The sequence below is a fragment of the Triturus cristatus genome, chromosome 11 (assembly GCF_964204655.1).
Source record: "Triturus cristatus chromosome 11, aTriCri1.1, whole genome shotgun sequence".
Classification (NCBI taxonomy): Eukaryota; Metazoa; Chordata; class Amphibia; order Caudata; family Salamandridae; genus Triturus; species Triturus cristatus.
Window position 1 is genome coordinate 168,097,732 of NC_140594.1, and position 26,552 is coordinate 168,124,283.

At 48.0% G+C, this 26,552-nt stretch overlaps 1 protein-coding gene across 2 annotated transcripts in view; it reads left to right on the forward strand.

The window, feature by feature from the left end:
• Positions 1-26,552, forward strand: part of CAMKK2 (calcium/calmodulin dependent protein kinase kinase 2) — a 378,393-nt gene that overhangs the window by 240,815 nt on the left and 111,026 nt on the right. For both annotated transcript variants that reach the window (XM_085636376.1, XM_085636375.1), the window contains exons 8-9: positions 2,359-2,380; positions 22,303-22,391. In XM_085636376.1, the coding sequence (XP_085492502.1) occupies positions 2,359-2,380; positions 22,303-22,391 (111 nt within the window). The remainder of the gene's footprint in view (positions 1-2,358; positions 2,381-22,302; positions 22,392-26,552) is intronic.

Consider the following 26,552-nt stretch of genomic DNA (forward strand, 5'->3'; position numbering starts at 1 on the left):
ATACTGAGCAGGTGTCATAGACCCCCAGGGGTCCGTGGATCCCTGGTTGAGAACCGCTGATCTACAGGCCTCACCTGCCCTGCATGCAAATCTCAGTTAGTGCAAAAACTACAAGGGTTTTCATCCCACACTTCATAACGTGATCACTGAGCCCCATCACTGAATGTGGACGGTGCAGCCACAGCAGGCTTCTCTCAGCCAATCTGGAAGTACTCAGCTCCACCAGGTCTCCAGCACAGCGAAACGTTTAGGACCCCGAACGAGTAGATATTGGAAAATCAATATACATGCCAGGCCTTAGGCAGCTTTTCGGGGGAGGGAAAAGAACTCTCCTCCGAATGGATATATAAGAAGAAGGAAGACGGAAGACGGAGAAGTGTGCAACCTTTTGTAGCCATAGGGTGCAAACCCCCCTTCAACCCCCCAAAAAGACACTGGATTCTGTAGGATGATTCTTTATGGTCATCATAAGGTGCTTGTTGAGGGAGCAAGAGAGTTGTCTGTCGCCAGTGTGATGACACGCATTCGTAGAGTAATGCTACAGAAGGGGAGAACGGCTGAAGGTATAATCTCTATTTGTTGTGTGGACATGCATTGGCAACATTAGTTTTTTCTGCAGATGAAAATGTAAAATAGAGTCCTATAAGCTCCAAAGTCAGTCTGAACAAGCATTGGCAAAGACAATTGGTCTGGCATTGACCGCCAGCATTTTGGCTTTATCAATGCTTGTTTTGTCTTGTCATGGTTTTCTAAAACTCTGTTGTTGGCGGAGATGCCGGGCACTCGACAACGCATCAATCTAAAAAAAAAAAAGACTAAAAGGAAAATGTATGTTTTTGTTTTAAAAAGCAGACATTGCCATATTAGTCCCTGGCACAGAAGGGGACTGCTTTGTGTGTGGATGTGCTTCTTATGAAAGGGCAGAAAACCATCCCTCGTAGTCAAGTTAACCAGTGGCTGAAGTGGGCTGAACAAATGCCCCATGCTGTATGTTGGAGTGGGTGGGAGAAAAATGTGAATGATACAAAAACAGGCCAGTATATAAGATGGCTTAGCTAAAATCCCCCATAATTAAGTATATTGTTCATATAATTGTAGTAAAATCAAAAGGTCGTGGCTAACCTAGACCTAAAAAGTGTCCAAGATAGTCTCTGAAATGCTACGTCTAGCCTTGCTGCATCTATAACTTCCTTATTAAACAGAAGGGGTTTGTGGCATACTTAGAGTGAATGGAAATGACTCTTTTTGTGGAGTTACCAGATTATACCATGTCACTGGGACTTATATTTCCAGTCCTGGAACTTTCATTTTATAAGCCATAGTCAGTCCATATGGTGCAGTGGGAACCAATGCTTTAACTTCCGTAATGCATTAGATTGTTACATTAAATCTTGTCATAAGGGAGTTATGACTTTTTATGCAAACACAAGGAGATGATGGATGGAGCGCTGAAACTTTTCAGACACTCTCCCCCATTCACAGATCTGGGTTAAATCCATCATCGTTCTTTAGCTCACTTCGCCACCCCAGTTTATACCCAGCTATATGCAAATCAGTCTTGACCCTGTGCCTCATGGGAACAGTCCAGCCCGAACTGCCAAGCCAGGTCTTCCCTGGACCGGAAACAAGCATCCTGGGGCTTTTTGGCATGGGGCCACCTGGTAACCGTACCTCTGTGTACAGCAGTGTTCTGCACTGTTACTCAACCTCAGGAACAACCTGAAGATGTGTTCTTCAAGGTGTTGACTGTGCCCCAAAAAACAAGACAACATTTAAACTACTGACTGTCCAAATAACAAACACACCAAAAACAACGAGAGTCTAAATGTAGGAACATGAAATTAAAAAGGCTTCATAACTAGCAACAGCACATGTCAAGAAAAACACTGTACAAATACTAAATGCACAAATTTAATTCTCTGACCTAGAAAATGCATGCTAGCACTTGTGCATAATTGTCAGTTTTGTTTCATAAAAGATTCCTTAGTGCTTCTGAGTAAATGACCAAAAATCGTGGTATTTGATCAATTGTTTGTACTGTTGGTGATCAGCAATGAGGGAGCACAGTGGGAGCTTTAATAGAGTGCAAAACAATGAATGATTGTTTACCCTCAAATATGGATCAATACTGGGACAAGCCCAGGCCAGGACATAGTCACTCTTCCCCAACTCTGTCTACCACAGCAAAACCTCCCTCTGTTCCGAGAAAGATTGAGGAATTTCAGAGAGCGATTGATATTTATTAAGTTAACCTTCTGATTCTTATCTTAGAATATTTATTTAAAAAATTGAAAATGTATCTTTTTACATGACAATAGCTCTCAGACATTCATTACATATTCATCTTTTCTCTTGCAGTGTTTGAACTGGTGAAAAAGGGGTAAGAACTACCAGGACAAAATGACTTAAAAATAAATATATGTTTGTACTTGAATGACTAGTGTAACAGTAGATAACCAGTACAGGAATTGTTAGATGAAATTATCTCTCGCATCTTAAAACTGTTGTGATGTTCCCCCTATATGTTGCTAGTCTTAATTGTGGGTATTATAAATATTTCAATTATTTTATGTTATATATGTTATGCTCCCCCTATATGCTGCTATTCTTAACTGTTGGTTTTATAAATATTTTATATGTTATGTTTTTAAGTGTTTTTATGCATGATTTTACGATTTTAAGTTATTGTGTTTACTTTTATGGCATTTGCCGAAATAAAGCTGATTATGATGATGAATGTTATAAACTATGCGGGGCTGATGTAGTTCTTGGAGGTGGTGTGTCCATGCCACATTTACAAGCTAATCCACATAGGATACCGTGAATCTCAGTCATCCTCATTTACAAAGATTTTTGTTTTCCCTAAAATCTATCAAGAATTCCACGGTCCTGTCCCATGCCTGTGCCTTAGGTAAGCTTATAAGCATATTCAAAATGGAGGTCAAATATAAGGCCAAGAAAGTTTGGTCTATTCCAGTTTTCAGAGTGGCCAAATAAAATACATTTACATATACTGAATCTAAATGAAACTCACTTATGTAGTCACTGGTCATTCTGAAAATCTAGCATTGATTAGACTTTTAAATCTACACTGATATGAATTTTGAAAATATAATTCGTAACATCTATTCTGCATATATCACTGGGTTTCCCACGTCTGCCGTCTTTATCTTGTAAAACCTGTTGACTGCAAAGAACTGCAAACTCCTTAAGAGAAGAGGTGATATTTGAGACTGTATTGGAATCCACATAAAAGAATGACGTTTTAATGCCTCTGTAAGAGAATTCCAGAGAGAAGAAGTCCCTTTACTTAGTAGACTCTGCATGATTGCTTGACAACCGATAACAATTGATGGGACCTTTATCGAATGTGATGAGTCTATGTATTTTGATGGAATCTGATTTAATTGATCTATGGTCGATTGAGGTGTATTATAGAATTATTTGAACATTTTGTGCAGACCTTTGAATTGTAGACACTTGGTAGCTTTACATTTTTTCCAACATAACCTCATAAAATTACAAAATTGGATGACAGAAAATGTCCTAATGCTAAATCCACAAAACACTAAATACCTCCTCATCGCGACCAAATCTAAAAGCAAAATCAACACTGATGTGTTGATAAACTAAAGGTAGAGAGGTTCTCCCAAATCTTATCCACCACAGTAAAATCTCTTGGATGCACTGTGGATGATTCACTGTCTGCATAAAAATAAGGTACCGCAACTGGTAATTTCAACTCACTACAGAAAAAACAACACTTACTGTCTCCTATCCAACCATAAACCAGAGTGCATTCTACACTATTATCAAGGCTTGATTGCGGTAATCCTGTTCTATCAGGATTCTCATGCTCCTCTCGATCAATATCAAACACACCAAAAAATCTACCAGTTATCATCAATACTAAAAGAGCTTCAACTGTGACCACTGGTGAAACCTATTGAAAATATCCCATGGCATTCAATCATCAAGAAACGACAATTCTATTCAACTAACCTGATTTACGTGATTCCCCCAAGGTATGGACAGTAGTGTTATAACCGCTAAGATGTCACAATTTGTGCTCCACTCCAGGTCAAAGAACAGGTTCTGGACATCAAATTACCAGGGACAGGCGTAGGCCTCTGTGCACAAGCTAGATTAGCAAGACCCTAGGTCCAGTCAGTCCACTTCCATACCAACAGGCTCCATAAGTATTTAAACCAGCCCAAGAAACAAATTATTGTTCTCAAGGGAGAGCTTTGACGTAAATCAGCAGGAAGTTCTGACAGCAGATCATTTCCAAATATGATTTATTGGCAACTTAGAACTTTCATAACTTTTGAGAGCAATTGATTCATGATTCTGTCCCAAGTGCAATATCTCTTCCATATCACTTGTTACCTTTAACATAGAATGTTCTAAATTAGCTAATTAGATGTGAGCGTCATCGTAGGGCATCTCGGAGAGGATCTCTTTTGCGGCGTGAAAGATCCAGCGATGATTCAGTCTTTTATCAGCGCTCTTATTCCAACTATTCTTTCTTGAAACTTCAGATGACGTAGGCTACCACCTTTTTCCGTGTGGAGATATGTGGGCTTATGAATGCTGATAAAGCGATCAGAGGTTGATTCGTGCAATCTTTTCTTCTAGACACACAGCTCTCTACCTCAGCTTTTGTCAAACGTAAGCCACATATTCCTATTGCTGTCGACCCGACTCTTGGGATCAGGCCAACAAAAGACTTTGCTTAGCTTACGGATCTACATGAAAGCTTTCCGCTGATAGCACATGGTGCTGTTACCGCAGCCTGATGTCTCAGGCAGGTTTTTTCATTGTCAGAGCCAAGTTTTATCCTTGGAGTAGAGAAAAAAGAGCTTAACCTTGATGCCTCTAATACTCAGACTGTAAGCTCTTTAAATATAATTCAAAAGTAAAAATTGAATCAAACTCATAAATCTGCTTTCTTTTCGGAAATGTATGTCAGAAAGAAACATGTTGGGGACAGCATCAGTGGTCTTTAATCCACATTAGTGAGTGGATTTGATCAAGGCATTCATTGATATTAAAAAAGGAGAACTTGCTTATAGCAAAGCAGAAACTCACTTAGACAAATGATATTTTGAGACACTCGTCAAAAAGGGAAAAGCAAAGCTTACTTTTGCTTCTGTAGTATATTGGGTAGACTTGATTGGAAGTCTCTAATATGTAGTGAATTAGTAGAAGAAATGATTAGGAAATGTGACCAAAATTTCTCCCTGAAGTATACTGTCGCTAGAAATGCGGTCAGTGGACACATTTGTTTTATAGTGCTTCATTTTGAACTTCTTCTATTTCTAAGCACTGTTACTTAATTTTTAACTTCTTCTGTTTTAAGCACTGTAAATTACAGTGCATTCTAGTAACTAAATTACTAATACTCCGTATATCCACCAAGAAGGGATGGACGGCTGAGTCGACAAGGGGTTCAAACTAGGTAAGAGCAGTGGAGGTGGGGGGATTCCGATGGAAGATGACAGGGAGGATTTTGATGGAAGATGATGAGGGAAAAACACGTAAATAATTAGTTTTCCCTCGTAATCGTCTGTCGAAACCCCCCTCCTCCCCCCTCCCCCCCAACCCAGTCCCACTGCTCCTATCTGCACGGGCCGCGGCTGTCACTGGTCCATCCTGCCAGCTAAAAGTACAACCTGGAGAGGTGGGCACTAATGCCAGCTGAGGCACTTGATGCAAAATATTGTGTTATTGTGGACAAATCCCATCCTCTCCCTGCTCCTTTTACGATGTCTATGTTGAGCCTGCTGACTCAATTACCTACTGCCCGCACATACCCCATCACCTCCTGGTGCCTGTAATCTGGTCTCAGCTGGACCCGATACACCACACTGGTCAATGTGGAGCATTTGATGCTTGCGCTTCTCCTGCTTGGGGCTGAGTCTGTGCCACATTAAACTCCTAGAATAAACAAAGGTAGGTCTTACTGAGCATTAGCTTGTGCTTTGTCTCTGTAATCTGTGTCCTTCACTGACAGGAGTGCCGTGCAAACTGCAAACGTCTTTGGGCAGATGTACGACCGTTTTTAGCAGTTGCAAGTGGCCATTTGAGACCACTAAAACTCATTTTAGCATGTACTAACCCTATTTTGCGAGTCAGTAACCTATTGCAGACTCTCAAAATAGGGTTTAGGAAGGAGCGTCCTAAGGGCGTCCCTTCCTAATAGCGAGTCGCAGGAGCATGAATGAATGTTTTGTTACCAGAATGTGGTCGCAAAGCATTCATATTTTACAGACTCAGTGAAGGAAGTGGTAACTTATTTGCAAACCGGAAGGGGACCCCAGAGGACCCTCTACCCTTTGTGAATGTGGGAAACAGCATTTTTTAAGAGCAGGCAGTGTCTGCCCTTAAAAAATTCAAATGTAGCTTTTTATTTTTATTTTTGAAATGCATCCCGTTTTTTTAAGCAAAACTGCTGCATTTCAATAAAAAAATTGCTTTATTTTAAAAGCAATCACAGACATGGTGGTCTGCTGACCCCACCAGGCCACTAGCCCTGTGATTACTGGCCATTCCCAATGAGATGTAAACTGTGACCTCCCTTATGAATATTGATGAGACGGGTCAATTTGGACCCCATAGGGAATTGCAGATAGTGTTTGAGACGCTGTTGGACATTGCATTTTGTGACTTCCTAATTGCGAGTTTCATGATGTCGCAATTAGGCCGTCGCAAAATGCTGAGGTCATACATTAGGCCCTTTGTTTCTTATTTGCATGGGGCATGGTGTGTGCATGGATCACTGATCCTGTAAGCACCAGTCTATGCTCTGAACCTACAGGGTAAATCCTATGTGTTGTGTGCACAGCAGTGCAAACAATATTGTAGGAAGGCGTGATTAAGGCGGCCGCAGTAGACTTTGTGGTTCTCTCCGCATCCTTCATGACTCATAAGACAGCAGGAGAAATGGGGAAGTCAAGCTCCACCTGCAGGTTTCTGCCCATGCGTGCACCTGCCTAGGCCGCATGCTGGCCAGCAGCACAGGCAGTGCACATCCAAGCATCTTGCACCTGTGCACTGAACTATTGTGAGTTGGGGAAAAGTGCTCTGAGGTTCTACTGATGCGGATCTGTGCTTAGTTTAGAACATTTACATCAAAAACATTTGCAGCACTTTCTAAATCAGCCAGAGCGGTCAAAGTTAAGTGCACTTTGTAATTGGAGTCAGTGTGGCAAAACTTGGAAACCGATTAAGGACTGCGTGGCTTGATAATTCTGGAGTAACAGAACACTGCGCAAAACTCTGTGTTGCATTTCTCTGCCCCACGGAGGCATTCCATGGGTGAAGCCTGGGTGTTCCCACACATCCACTCATGGATTTTGGTCCATTACTGGTAGACCTGGGAGTGCTAAAACGCTCCACCTCCCAAGGCGAGGCATAATGAGGAGTAGTATCTTTATTTCTCCTCCTTACTTCCTTGTTCTACGTGTGCTCCATTCTGCAGCACACATAGAAAGAGGAAAATGCCTCAGAGGATTGTTTTTGTGCAGGAATGCGTTCCTTCCTGCACAAATCCTGCTTACAATGGAGGCACCCTTCCACTATGGTGCAAGGGTTCCTGCATGGTGCAAGGGTGCCTGCGCTAGCGCTAGGTAGCACGTTGTGCACCAGCACGGGGAAAATACAGTAATGTGCCATATTATGTTAAATACTGTGCATTTCTGCCCTTTCCCTATCACGCAGCGGACCAGGTGACTTGCTGCGCTGCATGATTGTTTCATAAATATGCCCCACACATTGTGCATATTGCAAACGGGTTATAAAGGTGAGCGGAGAAGGGGCTGGTCCGGCTGCACAGTCGCATCATTTGCATATGGAGTATGGGACTGTCCAATCTCAGGCTATGCAAATCCCTGAAACGCCCACGCGGGAGCAGCCCTCTCAGAGATGTTTACGGGTTCTAGTTTAACATGTCTGTGGTTAGATTGTTTTCTAGCGAAGGAACTCGACTGGACATCTCACTGACACGTGTCGGCCTCTGAAACCAGCCTTGTTTTGCAAGAGGGCGCATTTGGCCTGAGTGCGAGTCACTCTGACGAAGAAGTCTTGAGATTGCAAAACCCTTATTTACAGCTCATGACTGTGTGTGGGAAGCAGCTGCGCGTGTCCTCCTCTGCTCTGGACTCGCGTGTACTTGTTCTGTTCCCAGTATTCTTCAGGCTGTTCCCACCTCGGCTAAAATTCCTCAAATCAGCTCAAATGAGTTGACTTAACAACAAGGACTATTAGTAAGCTATTGGTGGCGCGTGACACTCTGTCTTTTGTTACCCTCCACCCACGCCTCCTCGTCCCTTGTCTCCCACACATGACAGTAGCTCGCAGCCCAGCACTTTAGTGCCATTTAAAGTGCTCGGGCCTCAAGATGAACGCAGGCATTTCTTTGTTGGAGATCACTGTTGACTTTGTTGTATGTTTCAGAATGTTCAGCCTCTGTGGGGTAACAGTCACAAGTGTGTAAAGCTACTAAGGCTGTCTATCAACAATGTTGTTAGGGTTTTTTTTTATCACTTTGCAACCGTGAAACAGTCAAGCTCTGAAGTTAAGTTTGCAAGAGAAAGTGCAGTTACTCAGAGAGCACAGTTGGTAAACTCATAGATTCCAACACTCCCTAGTTTCTTGGCAGAGAGTGATTTTATCCACCACTTCAGTGCACGTTAATGAGGAATGCAAACTCCCCTGATTGTTTTCTATCTGTTCCCAGTTGTTGGCATGTAGGCAGCAAACATTTTAAAATGCAAAGTTCAGCAACTTTGCCATGATCACGGGCGAAGTTTGAAACTTCATTCACCCACGTTAAAATAAGCTGGAACCCTGGAATTAGAGCCCCCCTTTGTCTTTCAGTCACTCTTCCAGGTGTGAGTATAGCTTCTCATGGCAGCTTCCAGTGAACCAGCCCCTGCATCACCGACATGCTATGTGTTTGGGTTTTTTTGGATACTGGCGCCAAGACGTCAACTGGTATTAGCACGCTTTACAAGACCCTTATAAAATAACATATAACATGGACGACAATTCTTCGAAATGGCAAGGGTAGAAGTGACATCACACACACTTTGATTACCGATAACATCACAAGCATGAGCCCTGTCTCAGCCTTGTGCCTTCAACAGATTCCTGTTTGCTGCAAAGGAGCCTGGGTAATGCAAGTTGTGGGAACTACAGAAAGTGCCCAGGAATCTCAACCTGTTCATTTTCTGCTTTTGCTACAACCTTGAGGGTCCCTGAACTCAGGGTTACCAAATGACAAGCCATCTCAAATTAACATCCATGTTTCTCATACTACACCCATGCTAGTCTCATGTGGCATGTAATGACAGGAGTAGTGCTAAATGAGTGTGTGTGTGCACTGATATCGAATACACAAAAGGTGATGTGAGGATGCTTGCAATAAGTCTAACCACTGGCATTCGCTTGGGTAGCGTTCCTACCCATCATTCTTCTGCCCACCATGCCACCTCAGCCTGGACCCAGCCGCATGCAGTCAGTCTTCACCCTGCTCCAATACGATGGTTGAGCCAAAATTGCCCGGCCAAGTCCTCCCTGAACTGGAACACAAGCAACCCAAGACCTGTTTCACCCTGATTGGGGCTCACCAGTCGGGTGTAGCTTGGTTCCACATCTGGGCAGACACTGCCACCCAGAGTGGTACATCAAACACGCAAAAGGTGATGGCAGGAATGCTTGCAATACGTATTACCATTGGCATCACATGGGTATCATTCCTACCCATCATTCTTCTTCCCTACATGGCACCTCAGCATAGACACAGCTGTATGCAATCAGCCTCAACTCCACGCCAAACTGCCAGTGCAGGCCCTCCCTGAACTGGAACACAAGCAACCCAAGACCAAGATGTTGGCAGTGGTCAGAGTTATTGCAGGCATTGCTCCCGTCACCTTAGGTGTGTTTGACTTATCAGCACAGACACTCCATATGTGAATCTTGAAAGTGCTGCTGCAGAAGCGTGGGCACTTTTAACACTAGAATAATCTCTTTATCTGAAAGAAACACGTTAGTTAGATTCCTCACCTTAGAATATCCCCAGGCGTCAGACTGGATCCGGAAGATTTTTCGTCAGCAATACCCCTTGCGCGTCGCTAGGCGTCGTCTGTGGCTCCGCGTCCGTCGTCGGCATCGTGCGCCGGAATGACGTCGTCGGAGTACTTAGACGCCGCCCTCGCGCGCTGACGTCAGTTCTTCTTTTTTCCGCGCCAGTAAGCGCAGATCCGGGAGAGCTACCCCTTTAGTCAATTTTTGACTAACTTTTTGATCCTTTTTGATCCTGTCAATCGACTCCGGTGCCGGTAGAATGCCTGGTTTTAAAGCCTGTGCTGACTGTAACCGCCTGATGTCGGTTACGGACCATCACCGCCGGTGCCTGTACTGCTTGGGCCTCGACCACGACGCGGAGTCGTGCTCGGACTGTAAGGCCCTGACCTCGAAGGCTAGACGGGAGCGGTCCCGTAAGCTTCTCGAGATTCGCCACGCGGCTCCGCGCGCCTCTCGATCCCGGTCCAGGAGGAGGTCCAAGGATCGGTCGCGGAGCCGCAGCCGACGTCACCATCGGTCGTCGGGATCCAAGTCTTCGGGTAAGTCGAAGCATTCCAAGAAGTCCAAGAGGCGACATCGCTCTTCGGACTCCCCTCGCCGGTCGCGCGACTCGGCCGAGGGTCAGGGTGGTTCCACCCCCGCGGCTCCGGCGGAGCCGCAGGCGCTGCGCACGTCCCCATACCCTCCGGTCCCTGGGACTGACGCGACGCCGGCGGAAGTCAGTGCCTTCCTCTCGGCCATGAGGAACCTGGCTCCGCCGTCGGCGCCCGCTGGTGCGCCTTCGGGCCCCGCGGACCCGACTGGGCTGCCTTGCCTGCCAGTGGCTCCGGCCCCGGCGCCGTTGACGGCTCCGGCCTCGACGCCGCAAGCGCCCGAGGGACCCGTTCTCGAGTCCCCGTCGACGCCGGTCGACCTCGTCACGCCTCCTCCACCGGCGTCGACACCGGTACCACCCCCGACGCCGACGTCGACTCCGCTCGACGTCGTGCCCCAGTTCAGTCCCGCTCCGGGCCCGGCGTCGATGGACGCCGAGATCGACGCCGCTAGAGACACATTTTGTCTACCGCCCGGCTCCGTTACTTTCTCCTCTACACCAGGAGTCGGATGATGGGGACTACTGGGAGGGATCCGAGGATTCTATGGCCGCTCAGGCCCAACTGTCCCAGGACTGGGCAGATGAACTGGGGGAGGCCAGTGGTCTGGATACCTCGCCAGACACTGGATTCATCTCTCCTCCGACTGTGGCTTCGGAGGAGGGTGCTGCTTTCTCCGTGGTGCTACGCAAGGCGGCCGCAGCCCTTGGGCTCGAGCTACCTGCCGTGGCTGTGAGGACGAACGTCCTCACTGAGGTGCTTCAGTCTGCAGCAAGCTCCACTGAGCCTCTGCTGCCGTTCAATGAGGCCCTCACTGACGTTCTACAGGGCACCTGGTCCAAGCCCTCCACAGTTCCTCCTGTGGACAGGAACGTCGCCAGGCGCCACCGCCCTGCTCCGGGCGACCCCAGTTTCCTGTCCCAACACCCTACCCCTGAGAGCCGGGTTATCCAGGCCTCCACCTCCCAATCCTCTTTCCCGACCGCCCCGCCGGACCGGGATTCCAAGAGACTGGAGCAGTTTGGCAAGAAGCTGTTCTCTTCCCTTAGTTTGGGCCTGCGGTCTTTGAACACCGCTTGTCTCTTGGACCGTTATTCCCACTCTCTGTGGGATGCGGTGGAGGACGCGCTGCCCCTGTGTCCGGAGGAGGTCCGGACACGACTTACCCAGGCTCTGGCCGATGGGAGGGATGCCGCGCGACATGCTATAAGATGTGGGCTTGACACCACGGACTCGCTGGGTAGGGCCATTTCTACCTCAGTGGCGCTTCGACGTCACGCCTGGCTGCGGTCCACGTCATTTTCGGGTGATGTCCAGAGCTCTCTCATGGACATGCCCTTTGATGGCACTCGCCTTTTTGGCGAGAAAGCGGACAGTGCGCTGAATCGCTTTAAGGACTCCCGGGCTACGGCCAAGTCCTTGGGCCTCTCGGCCCGCGGTCGCAAACTTCCGCCTTTCGCCCCTTTCGTGGCCAAGGAAGGAGTGCCTCCTCACGTATGCCTAGCCACCAGCCGCAGAACCAACCTGCGCGCGGTTTCCGCCGAGGCGGTTCTGGAGGACGACGAGGTCAGTCCACATCCACCCCGGCAGCATCCGCCTCAAAACCTTCCTAGTCCGAGCTTTCAGGCCCATTCCACGCCAGTGGGCGGCAGAGTTCGCCATCACCTGCTCCACTGGCGGTCCATCACATCGGACAGGTGGGTGCTGCAAATCGTCCGAAGGGGCTACTCCCTCCCCTTCGAGACGACCCCTCCAGCCATGCCACCGCAGCACCACCGTATCTCGGGGGATCATTTAAATCTTCTCCACGAGGAAGTTTCGGCCCTCTTGGCCAAGGGGGCCGTCGAGCGCGTTCCGAGTCCAGAAGTAGGTCGTGGTTGTTATTCCCACTACTTTCTGATTCCCAAGAAGGGCAAAGGGGGCCTACGCCCTATCTTGGACCTCCGGAACGTCAATGCCTTCCTCCGGAGGGAAAGGTTCAAGATGTTGACTTTGGCTCAGGTTCTAGCTGCCCTAGACCCCGGAGACTGGATGGTAGCGTTGGACTTGCAGGACGCATATTTCCACATCCCCGTCCTGCCGGCCCACCGGCGTTACCTGCGGTTCACGGTGGGCCAAGAGCACTTTCAGTTTACCGTGCTCCCCTTCGGCCTCACCAGTGCCCCTCGGGTGTTCACGAAAGTGATGGCGGTGGTCGCAGCTCATCTGCGCAGATCAGGGGTTCCAGTCTTCCCCTATCTCGACGACTGGTTGTTGAAGGCGGGCTCGCCCCAGGCAGTCGTCTCCCACCTCCAGACTACGGCGGATCTCCTGCATTTGCTGGGGTTTTCCATCAACGTGCCGAAGTCACACCTGAGTCCCTCTCAGAAGCTCCTCTTCATCGGAGCGGTTCTCGATTCGGGGCAGTTCCGGGTCTATCCACCGGAACAGCGGGTCCGGGATATACAGGCCCTGATTCCCATCTTTCGGCCTCTATCCTGGGTTTCGGTCAGGCTAGTGTTGCGGCTTCTGGGGCTGATGGCCTCCTGCATCCTACTAGTGCATCACGCCAGGCGGCGCATGCGGGCTCTGCAGTGGGACCTGAAGTTTCAGTGGGCCCAGCATCACAGCAACCTGTCCGACCATGTCTTGATCTCGGAGGGCACTGCACAGCAGTTGCAGTGGTGGCTCACGGACCGCGATTGGGTCATGGGCAGAAGCCTCTCCCTTCCCCAACCGGAGCATGTCGTAGTGACGGATGCGTCCCTCCTGGGATGGGGTGGCCATATGGGAGAGGCGGAGATCAGAGGCCTCTGGTCTCCGGCGGAGTCTAGTCTCCACATCAACCTGTTGGAGTTGAGAGCGATCCGACTTGCACTGAAAGCCTTCCTTCCCTCTGTCCGGGGAAGTGTCGTGCAGGTGTTCACGGACAACACCACCGCCATGTGGTATTGCAACAGACAGGGCGGGGTGGGGTCGTGGACCCTTTGTCAGGAGGCCCTGCGCCTCTGGACGTGGCTGGAACACCAGGGCGTCACCCTGGTGGTTCAACATCTGGCGGGCTCTCTGAACGCCAGAGCAGACGAACTCAGCCGCCGGTGCATGATGGATCACGAATGGCGTCTGAACTCCGAAGTGGCGCAAGGTCTCTTTCAGCAGTGGGGAGAGCCTTGGTTAGATCTATTCGCCACTGAAGAGAATGCGCAATGTCAGCAGTTCTGCGCGTTGGAATTTCCAAGGCGGCACTCGCTCGGCGACGCTTTTCGTCACGAGTGGAGTTGCGGTCTGTTGTACGCCTTTCCGCCTATACCACTTCTGCCCAGAGTGCTGAAGAGGATCAGGCACGACCGGGCCCAAGTCATCTTGGTGGCTCCGGATTGGGCACGAAGGTACTGGTATCCCGAGCTACTCAGTATGTTGACCGATCCTCCGATACGTCTGCCCCTTCGGGAGGATCTTCTGTCGCAGCAGCAGGGGACGGTCCTCCACCCGAACCTGTCCAGCCTCCACCTCCATGCGTGGAGATTGAGCGGCGACAGTTGATGCCATTTGACTTGCCTCCTGAAGTCTGTGATATCATTCTGGCAGCCAGGCGTCCCTCCACAAAGTCGGTATACCCCTGCCGGTGGAACAAATTTGTGGCATGGTGCACAGCAAAGGCTGTGGATCCCCTTTCCGCCCCTCTTTCTGAGGTTCTCCTCTTTCTTCTTTCTTTGGCCCGGCAGGGCTCTGCCCTGGGCACCCTGAAAGGTTATCTTGCTGCCATCTCTGCCTTCTTGCGGCTTCCTGATCAGCCTTCTCTTTTCAAGTCCCCTGTGGTTACACGCTTTCTAAAAGGCATTACTCACACGTTCCCTCCTGTCCCTTTTGTAATGCCTCAGTGGGACTTGAATCTTGTTCTCACATTTCTAATGTGCGCTCCCTTTGAGCCTCTTCATAATTGTCCTCTTCGTCTGCTGACGCTTAAGACTGCTTTTCTGGTAGCCATCACCTCGGCTAGACGGGTGAGTGAGCTCCAGGCTTTATCTTCAAAGCCTCCTTTTCTGTCTGTTCATCCGGACAAGGTTGTCCTTCGGCCTCGTCCCTCCTTTCTTCCGAAAGTGGTGACTCCATTTCATCTTGGGCAGTCTGTCACCTTGCCCACCTTCTTTCCGCCTCCGCATCCTTCCAAAGAGGAAGAGAGGCTCCACCGTCTGGACCCAAAACGTGCGCTCTCCTTTTATTTGGACCGCACAAAGCAGTTCCGGGTGGACGACCAGCTTTTTGTTGGATACGTGGGTGCTAAGAAGGGGAAAGCGGTGCACAAACGGACCATCTCTCGGTGGGTCGTTTTGTGCATCAAAATGTGCTACTCCTTGGCAAAAAAGGACCCTCCTGTTGGGCTGCGCGCCCACTCCACTCGGGCCACAGCGGCTACTACTGCTTTGGGACGGGGTGTCCCTTTGCAGGACATCTGTCAGGCGGCGACGTGGGCTTCGCTACACACGTTTGCCAGGCATTATTGCCTTGACAGCCAAGTCCGGAGGGATGGCTTCTTTGGCCGTTCTGTCCTCCAGGACTTTCTGGTGTGATCTTGGTTCGCAGACCCACCACCGGGGATGGTATTGCTTGGGTATCTATTCTAAGGTGAGGAATCTAACTAACGTGTTTCTTTCAGATGAACAAGTTACTTACCTTCGGTAACGATGTATCTGTAAGAAACATTAGTTAGTTAGATTCCTCACCGACCCACCCATCCTCCCCGTTCTGCGAACCGACATCTAGGGTTAAGGATATCCTTTTCAGGCCCCTAGATTTTCTTTTTGGCACCAGTGTCGGTCTTTGCATGGCTCTGCATTCCTGGCGCGGAAAGCTATGTACAAGAACTGACGTCAGCGCGCGAGGGCAGCGTCTAAGTACTCCGACGACGTCATTCCGGCGCACGACGCCGACGACGGACGCGGAGCCGCAGACGACGCCTAGCGACGCGCAAGGGGTATTGCTGACGAAAAATCTTCCGGATCCAGTCTGACGCCTGGGGATATTCTAAGGTGAGGAATCTAACTAACTAATGTTTCTTACAGATACATCGTTACCGAAGGTAAGTAACTTGTTCTTTAGTGAATAACCTCACAACTTGTGAGAAGTTCAGATTCAGAGAGGGATACCAAATAAAAGTAATGTTGCCTGGGTAAAAATACGCACTTGCTTACTACACGCGTTTTCCTGTCTCTGCACTTGGTACAATATCTTGCTCCACATGAATTCACAGCTAAGCCAAAGCTTCTCTACCTGGACTCCAGTAGGACTCACTGCTTCATGAACAGGAAAGGCTACTTGTGATGTGAGCATGAGGGATACTAACACAGTGCTGGGACCAGACTATAACTTCAAATACTGCCAGAAGATACAGAAGGCCAATACAAAATGTGAAATAAGGAATACTTTAAAAAAAAAGACAGAAAGATTACTTAAAATAATAGAAAATATGTTTTTTTAGTAATTTACTATTTCAGAAAAGAAAAAAATGTCTTGCTTGTAATGCAGGTGGAGCCCCAGGCTCCTTTTCTAAGCCATAGGAGAAGAGGACATTTTGAGTTGGCATTCCTGTCTTTATCCACGAAGGTGGGAACCTCAGTGAAGGAGTTCTTCTGGTATATCAAAACTCACCTCTGGCAAGCAAGTGGGGATGCAGCTGTTGAGCGAAGGTTGCTAAACGCCTTATTACTTAAAATATACAGAAGCAAACATGACATAGCAAATTACTGACCTACCTCAGACCTCCTCATCAAAGCTACTGTCCCAGAAAGAGAAGTGTTAGATCTGGGGGTCTCTAGTTGGCAGGGTAGGGACCACTGTCCAAGTAGGGACCCTTGCTTCTAGTCAGGGAAAGGGGGATACACTGTTAAGATAACCCCTGCTCACCCTCTAGGTAGCTTGGCCTGAGCAGTCTAGGCTATCAAAGGCAATGTGTAAAGTATTTGTACCAACACTCACAGTAACACAGTGAAAACACCACAGATTTACTCCACACCAGTTTTAGAAAAATAAGGTATCTTTACTAAAAACTTCACAAGACCAAATACTACAGACAAACCAACATACAATTAAAAAGGTTACTTTAAAAATAGTTCAAGAGTTTGCAGAAAGTACTCCAGGATGTCAAAATCAGTGTCCTGCACAATGCGACTCTCAATGCACAAAATGCGACACTCTCGTGCCCCACAGTACCTGTAGTTGCGATAAGGTTCCCAAAAGCTATAACAAGGAAGATGGCAAAGGCGATGCGATACTCCTGAGATCCTGGGGAGGCTTTGCAGCAGCCCTGCTTCACGCAGCAGAGGTGGATGCGCCGGCTCCGATCTGTAGGGGGAGGATGCGATACCTTTAACTTTCGTTGCGTAGGTTTCTTGGGGGGAAGCTTCACGCACAGGCTCGATGCGACACTCTTCGATGTGGTGCGATGCGTGGCGCAGCGTTGCCCTCCGGCGCCGCAACTCTCGATGCGCCACGGAACGGGACTCTGCGTCGACGCACGCAGCGACTGGAGACTTTTCACGCACCGGCAGTGGTGCGGCCCGCAAACTGGTTCTGCGACGACCCTCGCAGCGTCAGGAATCTTCTCGCACCGGGACGATGCTCGACGCACTCGGCGATGCGGGGACCCTGCGTGTTGCGATGGTGCCGCAATGAAATTTTCCTCGCACTCTTGTCTTGCGACACGCAGTTGGATGATGCGTTGGGTACCAGTCACTCTTGTTCACGCTTCTGCTTCCCAGCTCCCAAACACAGCAAAACGACCTCCTGAGGCCCCAAGACTGGGCAAGCACTCCAAGGCAGGTCAGAACTCTCTCAGCAGAGTTCCAGGGGAGCTGGTGGTGAAGTCCTTTTGTTCCTGGGACTTCTTAACAGGGAGCCAGCTCTTCTCAGGCCCTTGGAGATCAGAATCAAAAGAAGGGGACACAGCAAAGTCCTTCCCCTCTCCTTGGCAGCAAAGCAAAACAGCAAGCAGGCAGTCTTCTCCTCTTCAGTCCTTTCAGCTTTCTCCTTGGCAGAGGTTTCTTCTTAGTTCCAAAGTGATCTAAAGTTTAGGTGTCTGGGGTCCTCTTCTTATACCCCTCCAAGCCTTTGTCTCTCTTTGTTCCAGTGGGGGGATTCCCCTGCTCAAACCGGTTCCTGGGTGTGCTCTGCTCTGGAGCACCTGGTTCCTTTCAGAGTGAGGGGCAGGGTCGTTAGACGCTCAGCAGGAGGTGGAGCCTTCTTTGTGCCAGCAGAGGCAGAGTCCTCAGCCTGGCCAGCAGGGGGTGGAGCCAGCTTTGTGTTGGCAGGGGCAGCCCTATTCAAACCCAGGGACTACTCCTCCCACCCATCTAAAGCAGATCTCCCTATTCACCCTGCTGCTGACTCATCCAGGCTCCTGGAGCCACCTAGCCCATCACATGACACCCTTCAGCCAACCAGCACACAGGCACACAGGAAGGTTAAACAGGTGAATAGCTACTTTCTAAAAAGTGCTATTCTCACACAGTGAATTTAAAAACCATCTTGCTAAAAAGATGTATAATTAAATTCTGAACACAGAGATACCAAACTTGGATTTTCTATCTTGCCCTTATGGGAAGATAGGCATGTAAACAGCCTTCCCCATTCTATCCTATGGGCAAGATAGCCTCTCAGCAGTGAAAAACGAAAATGGCTGTAATTCACTACCAGGGCATGTTACACACCTCAGTACATGCCCTACCTTTCAGATACACTGCACCCAGCCCAGGGGGGTACCTAGGGCCACCATAGGGATGCCTTACATGTACAGAAAGGGAAGGATAAGGCCTGGTCAGTGGGTGCACTGGCCAGGTCGACATGGCAGTCCTGGACTGCACATAGGCACTGCAAGCAGGCCTAAGACATCATTTTAGCGCTACTCCTGTGGGTGGCAAATCAGTGCTGCAGCCCACTAGTAGCATTTGAATCACCAGCCCTGGCACACTCAGTGCACGTTACTAGGGGCTAACAGGTGAAACAAATGTACCAATCATGGATAACCAATCAATATAACAATTTATACAGAGAGCATATGCACTTTAGCACTGATTAGCGGTGGTAAAGTGCCCAGGGTCCTATTGCCAACAACCACGGGTCTGAAAAAATAAAGGAGGAAGAAGCAAAAAGTTTGGGGATAACCCTGCAAAAAGGGCCGTTTCCAACAAGAAGCTACTAACCAACTTGAGCAACACGGCGAAGAGATGGTCCACAAGTCAATTAGCATCAATTGGGGGTCAGACCAGGTAGATATGGCGTTCTAGTCCAACATCTAGAAGCCCTGGGGTGTTGTTGGGGTAGCTTTTGACTTGATTGATTTTCTAGGTCTGGCTTGACACCTGAGATCTCTATTGACCTGTTGTTAGGAATTCTTTAAAATATACATACTCTGCCCAGAGGAATATCTCATAGATACGCTGTTCACAGAAAGCAATCTTTTTTGTTCTCTTTCTTCGACTGCAGCAGATGTTTTTAAACAATTTAGTTGGGACTCAGAATGCAAACCAAGCCTATTGGATTTGCCAATGCTTGTTCTTACACCCAGTGTGTCATATCTGTGGGTCTTCTAGTTTTCACAACTCCTATTTCCGAATTATAGAAATGACAAGCGTTTTGAGGATCATATGTGTATATGAAAACAGTAACCCAGTGTTGAACACTGTGTTATTGTAGGCTATATTTTACCTATCCACTTGCTGTGTCAGAATTGTCTATAAATACAGATTCATCTTGCAAATAACTGCCCGAGCCAGACTTGGACTATACACTCTAATGTCAACATAGGGCGCGATTGTGTGACCTTGCTTGTAAGTCAATATCAACTGCATTAACAGATGTGTTGTATGTACTATTAAATAAATGCCAATAAAAAGGTTTTACAAAAAAAAACTCCCCGCGCCAAACTCATCCTGACATTTCCTTAAATAGATGAACTGAGAGCAGATAAAGTGCAATTGACTCCATGAAATTATTGTAGATTTCAGTAAAAATACTTCTGAAGAGTCCCCTTGTTTTCTAGGGCCACATACCGCATACCAGGCTAGGCCAGTTCACCTACAGGACAGTGAACTTCCCCTTAAGGCACCATTGGGTTATCAAAGACATAAGTGTAGCACTTGGCTAGCCACAGAACAGTACAAGGGGCCTTTTCAGAGCTATGTAAAACATTTAGATTATGCATAGGGATGGGACTGGAAAACCACCTAGATCTGAAGGTCACCCTGGCATCTCATTGTGTCTCACCGAGGTACAAAAACCTACCTTTGGCACTTCTACGATTCCTATGACCATCATTACTGGGCAGCTCTAGTTTTATAACAATAAATGGCAGGATCCTGTGGGTCACCATTAATCACAGTTGTCCCTCTGGTAAGTGAACGCTGTGGCCATGATCACATCATCCCCTAGACCCACATGCTCAGCAGAGCCACTCCTGTGCCTTACTTCCACCGCACAATGGCCCTAGTGTGTGCTTGTTTTGATCTCGAGTGCAGGGTTGCAGCAGCAGGTACACAGACCTCCCAAACTGTGATTATACTCCAGCTTGTATGGGGGGTGGGGGTGTTCTACGCTATCTAAATAATAAGTCTTGCTCTCACCTTGCCATAGTTCAGACTTGTAACCTGCTGATCACAACAGAGGTTAGTAGTGAACGTTTAATACCAATTTCTGGCTACAGTTAAAGAATAGCAGAGTCACCATTACAAACTTACCCTCAACATTACGCTCTGCGGTAGGTGACAAGGTGACCTACATCATTGGTCTACTTGAAATTCCATGGAGGAAGAAACCTAGCGACACTTGCACCAGAACCATCTGGCATGAATTGTCCTCTATATATACCTATTCCTCCATAGTGCCCCAAGGCATCAAGCCCCACATTTGAGTTCAAGTCGTTCTGGAACCCCTACACTGCAACACAGTGTCCCCATTGCTCTTCGAGTTCCATCTGTACCTGTCATCATTCAAGGTCACCTAAAATGTACCCGCTGTGGTTGAAAACCAAAATGACTAGGGCCCAGATTCTCAAAGGTCTAGCGTCGGTTTAGCATTACTTTTTAACCGCTAACCCGACGCTAAACCCGTTTTGGGAATCGCAAATCAACGCACATAAATATTTGTGTTGGTTTGAATGGTAAAGTAACTCAAAGCAGCGCGAAACGCTGCTTTGAATTACTTTATGATAAGGGGGTGTTACATGGGTGGTACATGGCCGTTCTCTTCCAGGGGATACTCATCAATAGTCATAAGCACTGAATAGTCCCGCCCACGTGTGGGGACCCCGGAGCAATAGCAAATAATATGCATATATCTACATATATACATACATACATAAATACCCATATATATATAGATAATATGCATAAATATACATATGCAGCCTGAAAACATATTACTAGGCTCAAAACTGCCACAATTGCAATGAAAATCAAATCCATTTGAAAATATAAAGAAACATAAGTCATGATATTCTTATGATACATATAAAGAAAATTGCTTTGAGTTTGCTTTGAAACACACAACCTTTATTTTCAAAGGTAAAAAGACAAGATCATAGAGGCAGATTAGCCTAGAGAGGCTGCATATAGAAACAATTGGAAAACTGGCGCCGTGCCTTTAAGACCTCCAGGAACCCCCAGGCTCCCATCATGCACCACAGGTGACAGTTAGGTCAGTTGTTTTGGATGGTGTATAACACTTTAATCGCAGCATGGGTAACAGATACATATATATGGCCATGGTATTCGTCTGATGCTTATGACTTTGATGAGTATACCCCTGGAAGAGAACTACGATTACAGGTAAGTAACTTATCCTTCCCATGCAACCACCCATGCGTTAAACTTAGAAATGTTTAGATTTCTCCGTGCTTTTCCGACTTTGCATGTGTGTTGCATTATGCAGAACACATACAAAGTAGGAAATGCTTTTAGACATGTCTAGGCATAGTATGTACAAAACCTATGCTAGACTAAGGCACGCACCCTAGCGCTTTGGCGCTAAGGTATGTGCATGGTGCAGGGCTGATGAAATCAGCGCCGGCACTAGGGAGAGGGGAGGAGAGAGCCATATCTGTGTGAATATGGCGCTCTCCTGTCATACAACGCAGTGCAGCCTCTTAGGCGGCCGCGCTGTGTTACATGACAGGGTTCAGAATCTGGGTCAAGATCTCACTTGTCTTCTTCCCATGACTCCGTTTGCAACTTTACTCTCATCTCCTGCAGATATCGCCTATGCTGATACCAGCCAGTGCAGTGTAAATGTGTGATAAACTCACTGTATGTCATTGGTTAATCACAAATCATACCTGTAAATGTACTCATTCCAACTAATGTCCTTCTGTACTGTATGTTGCTCTGCACAGCATTCCTATTAGAAATAGTATACTGGTCAATAAATCGAAAATAAATATGCATGGGCAGTGAAAATGTAAAACATTATGTCACTTCCTCCCTTATATGTCATGCCACTTTCATAATATCAAGGCATACTAGTTGACAGTAAAGTACCTTTACGCCAAATCTAAAAGTAGGGTGTTTAGAACAATATAGGTATGAGGAAAATGGTGATTGCTCTTATGGGCACAAATCATGTATAACAAGTCTTTATTATTTTATTTCAGACCGGTCATGGAAATTCCCACAAACACACCGCTGACCGAAGACCAAGGGCGCTTCAACTTCCATGACTTGATTAAGGGGATTGAATATCGTAAGCCTATGCTCTTTCTTGTTTTCCCACTTACCACTTGCAAGTCCCACTTCAGGGTCCATCACATCTATCAAGCCTCCTTGCCCCCCCCCACTAGCCATCTCAGCCTCTCTCCCAACCCCCACTTCAGCTTGACCTGGGGCAGCCAGATCCCTCCATGTAACCAAGACACCATGGTTCCAGTCCTGGGTTTTCTAAACAGAGCAGTCCATTTTAAATGCACAAAGGATTGGTAGAACAAACAGATATGTATAGCACCCTAATATGGTTCTGGCTGCCACTAAACCCTTATCGGGGGTCATTTGTTCATATAAGAAGGCTCTAGTAGTTATTTTGGGACCTCTTCCCCTTTAAGAATGTTGAAAAAATATTCTTTAAGAGCAGGCAATGGATCCACGGATTACTGCTTACTCTTAAAAAATTAACCTTTAAAGTTTCATTTGTCTTTTTAAAATGCATCCCGTTTTCCGTTAAGGAAAACGGGCTGCATTTTAAAAAAAGATTACTTTATTAAAAAGCAATCACAGACATGGTGGTCTGCTGACCTCAGCAGGCTACCATCCCTGTGATGGCTGCAATTTCTACTTTGTTGCAAATTGCCACCCACCTCATTAATATTCATGAGGTAGGTTGATTTGCGACCATCTAGGAATCGCAAATTAAGAAAAACATTTCCTACATTTAGAATACTCATTACCAAATAGCCATTCGGAAAAAATTGCTAGTTGGTAATCGTTATTCTAGGTTTAAATCTTTTTTATCAAATGGTGCCAGAGACAAACTGGCCAGGAACGAGCCACGCAGGGCCCACCGGGACCGCCAGTAGGTGCATTGAGAATACAAAAACAATTCACACCAAATACATTCCCACCCGCCACCCAAAAGAAAGAAGAGAAAGTAAGAAAACGAAGAAAGGCACAGAAAGAACCACCCCCCGCCTTCCCTGATCCATTACTTCGAAGCAGCACCACATGGAACGTGTTGTCGTGTATGGGGCTAGGGTAAGCTATGTGGTGGTGTCCGGTGTGGTGAAGTGAAGGAGGCGCAAATATTTCGGGCAGTATAACTCCCTAAATTCTAGAGCTAACAAGGCGGGGAATGGCTGCCACAGGTAACTGAAGGAGGACCCCTTCCCAGCCATGGTAAGAGAAATCTTTTCCATGCCTAGTACATGCCACAATCGCTGGTACCACCCAGTGTGTGCAGGGATGCGAGGAGTCTTCCAGTGTATCAATATGTTTTGGATGGCTGTGCCTAGGGCTATGGCTATCTGTTTCCCGCATCTAGATTTCAAGGGGTATGTGAGCGGGTTGGGCCCCCCCAATAAGATATACGCGGGGAGCCTAGGGAGTTCCGTATCTAGGTATTTATCGACCTCGTCAAGGATGTGTGTCCAGTAAGTCTGGAGATGTTCGCATTCCCATAGAAGGTGAACCAGCATGCCCCTCTTCCCACACCCTCTCCAGCAGTCAGGACTTTGTGTAGCATCAGCTTGGTGTAGTCGCTGCGGGGTGTAGTACCAATAATATACAAGCTTGGTAAATGTTTCGGTTAGGCCGACGTGAGCCGCTGTGTGGCGCGCTCTGTTGCATGCACCCTCCCATTCCTTAGAGCTAAGGTTCCGTCCCAGGTCCCTCTCCCAACGCGCGCGTCCAGCATGATAGGTATGGGTGTATCTGGACAAGAGCAGTTTATATAAGTCAGAGATTAACTTCTTGTCCAAGGACTGTGTAATGAGCCACCGTTCATACTGGGTGAGAAGTCTAGTTGTTTGTGCTCGGTTATCAGGATGCATGGCCCAGTGTCGCACTTGTAAGTAGCGCATTCGCTCCGATTCAGGAAGGCCATATTCGGTCCTAAGTTGCGAGAAGGGGATAATGTCGCCTTTATCAAATAGTAGGCCTAAGGCTCGGCAGCCAGCTTCTCTCCACAACGGGAAGGTCTGCAAACCCATCCCGGGGCTAAAGTCCGGATTATCGAAAAGAGAGGTGAGCGGGGAAGGGAAGGTCGTTAGGGCGTGTCGTGTGCTGGTCCGGTCCCAGATGTCAAGGGTTGTGCGCGTCACCAGTGAGGCGTATAAATTGGGTGGGCGATGGGGTTTCGGGAGAAAGGGAATTTTCATGAGAGACGTACCGGCTACTGCCTGGCCTTGGAAGAGCCAATGTTTCTCGGATACAGCTCGGCTCCATTCAACCAAGTGTTGAAGCTGCGTAGCGTACTAGTAGAGCGTGAGGTCTGGAAATCCGAGGCCCCCCTCATGAGGTGGGAGGAAGCTCACTAGCCATTTCATTCGCGGCCTACGCCCTTGCCAGATGAAAAGAGAAAAGTCTGACTGTACCATTTGTAGCCAGCCTATAGGGGGTGGCAGGGGGAGTGTCTGAAAAAGGTACAGTATTTTGGGGATGATCGTCATTTTAATGGCCGCAATACGTCCTAGCCACGAGATTGGGTAGTGTTTCCATCGCTGCAGTGCTGAGCGAATGTGTGTGTGGAGGAGGGAGTAATTGACCTTCCTCATGGCTTGCAAGGTCGGAGCCAGTTGTATTCCCAAGTAAGGGACCGTCTCATCGGACCAATGCAAGGGGTGTCGGGCCTGGAGGTCCGCCTGTAATTGTGGAGGCAAGGATAGATTCAGCACTGTGGACTTGGTCAGATTGACCTTGAAGCCGGAAGCTCTCGCGAAGGAGTCTAGTTCCTCCAAAAGGTCCCCAAAGCGGTCGAAGGGTTTGAGAGAGTAACCAGCACATCGTCCGCATACAAACTTATAGTGTCTTTTCGAAGGCCTTCTCCGCGTCTATGGTTAGGAGCATGTAAGCACCAGGGATGTGGGAGGCCTTTTCTATAAGATGTGTGACCCCCTTGGTGTTGTCGCTTGTTTGCTTCTGTGGAATGAATCCAGCCTGGTCGGGGTCTACAAGCCCCTGCATACAAGGGCCGAGCCGCGCGGCTAGAATCCCTGTGTACAGCTGCAGGTCAATATTTAAGAGCAAAATGGGCTTGAAAATAATGGCGATCGTCGCTTCTAACATGGAGGAGGGAATCATCCCTAGCATCGCGGAGGAGTTAAAGAGCTGGGTGAGTAAAGGGGTGAGCGTTGAGCAGAACTGTTTGTAAAAGGCCGCGGTGTAACCATCGGGGCCTGGTGACTTGCCCAACTTCAGGTGGGCGATGGCGGATATGACTTCCTCGAGTCTTATCTCCCTCTCTATGTGAGTCGCCTGTGAGGACGGGCAGGCGAGCCTGAGTGAGATAGGCATTGATATCTGCCTTCTCCAATGGCTGCTCATCGTAAAGCTGTGCATAAAAATCGCGGAATGTCTTGAGGAAAGCCGCATTGTCTGAGTGCAGTGTTCCTTTGTGATCCCTGATTTCCCGAACCCCATCACACTGCCGCGCTTCCCGAAGCTTGTGGGCGAGCAGTCGCCCGCACTTGTCCCCGCCAACATAGAGGGAGTGTCGCAGGTGCATCGCGGCGTATTCCGCCTTGTCCCGATCCAGGGTGGTCAGTTGCGCCCGAACCGCGATTAGCTGTCTCCAGATGCGTGGGGCCCCAGTGCATTGGAGCATCTGTTCTAATTCTTGCACTTTGTGTCAGTTCCTCCCGTTTCTGCTTGCGATCCGCATTGTCAGCAGAAGAAATGGCTATGATTTCTCCCCTAATTACGGCCTTAAGGGCCTCCCACTGGGTGGAAAGGGCTGTGTCAGGGTTATCGTTGTGCGATAGATAATTATCGAGAGCTCGCTGTATCTGGGCGAATGTGTCTGGCCGGTGAATTAGAGTGTCCCAGAGCCACCAGTGCCTGGTCGGTCGCTGTATTTGTGGACGAGCTAAAGTAAGCACCACTAAATGGAACCCCCATCTGGGGGGTCCGGACGGTGTGGCCGCCAACGTTTTTCTTTCCAACTCCTGTGATCTCTCTCACGCTGCAGCGTGTGTTTCCCACTTGTATTATATGCTCTTATTGTTTGCTAGCGGCCGGCCCGAAGGTTGTAGGCCCATTTTTGTATCTCTTTTGACTTCTGTAATAAAGGTTTAAACAAAAAAAAAAAAAAAAGTAAGCACCACTGGGGCGTGATCGGACAGGCTCGCCACTAGTATGTCAGTCGATAGTGTGGTGACCTGAAGAGTCTTTGAACCTAAAAAGTAGTCTAGTCTGGCAT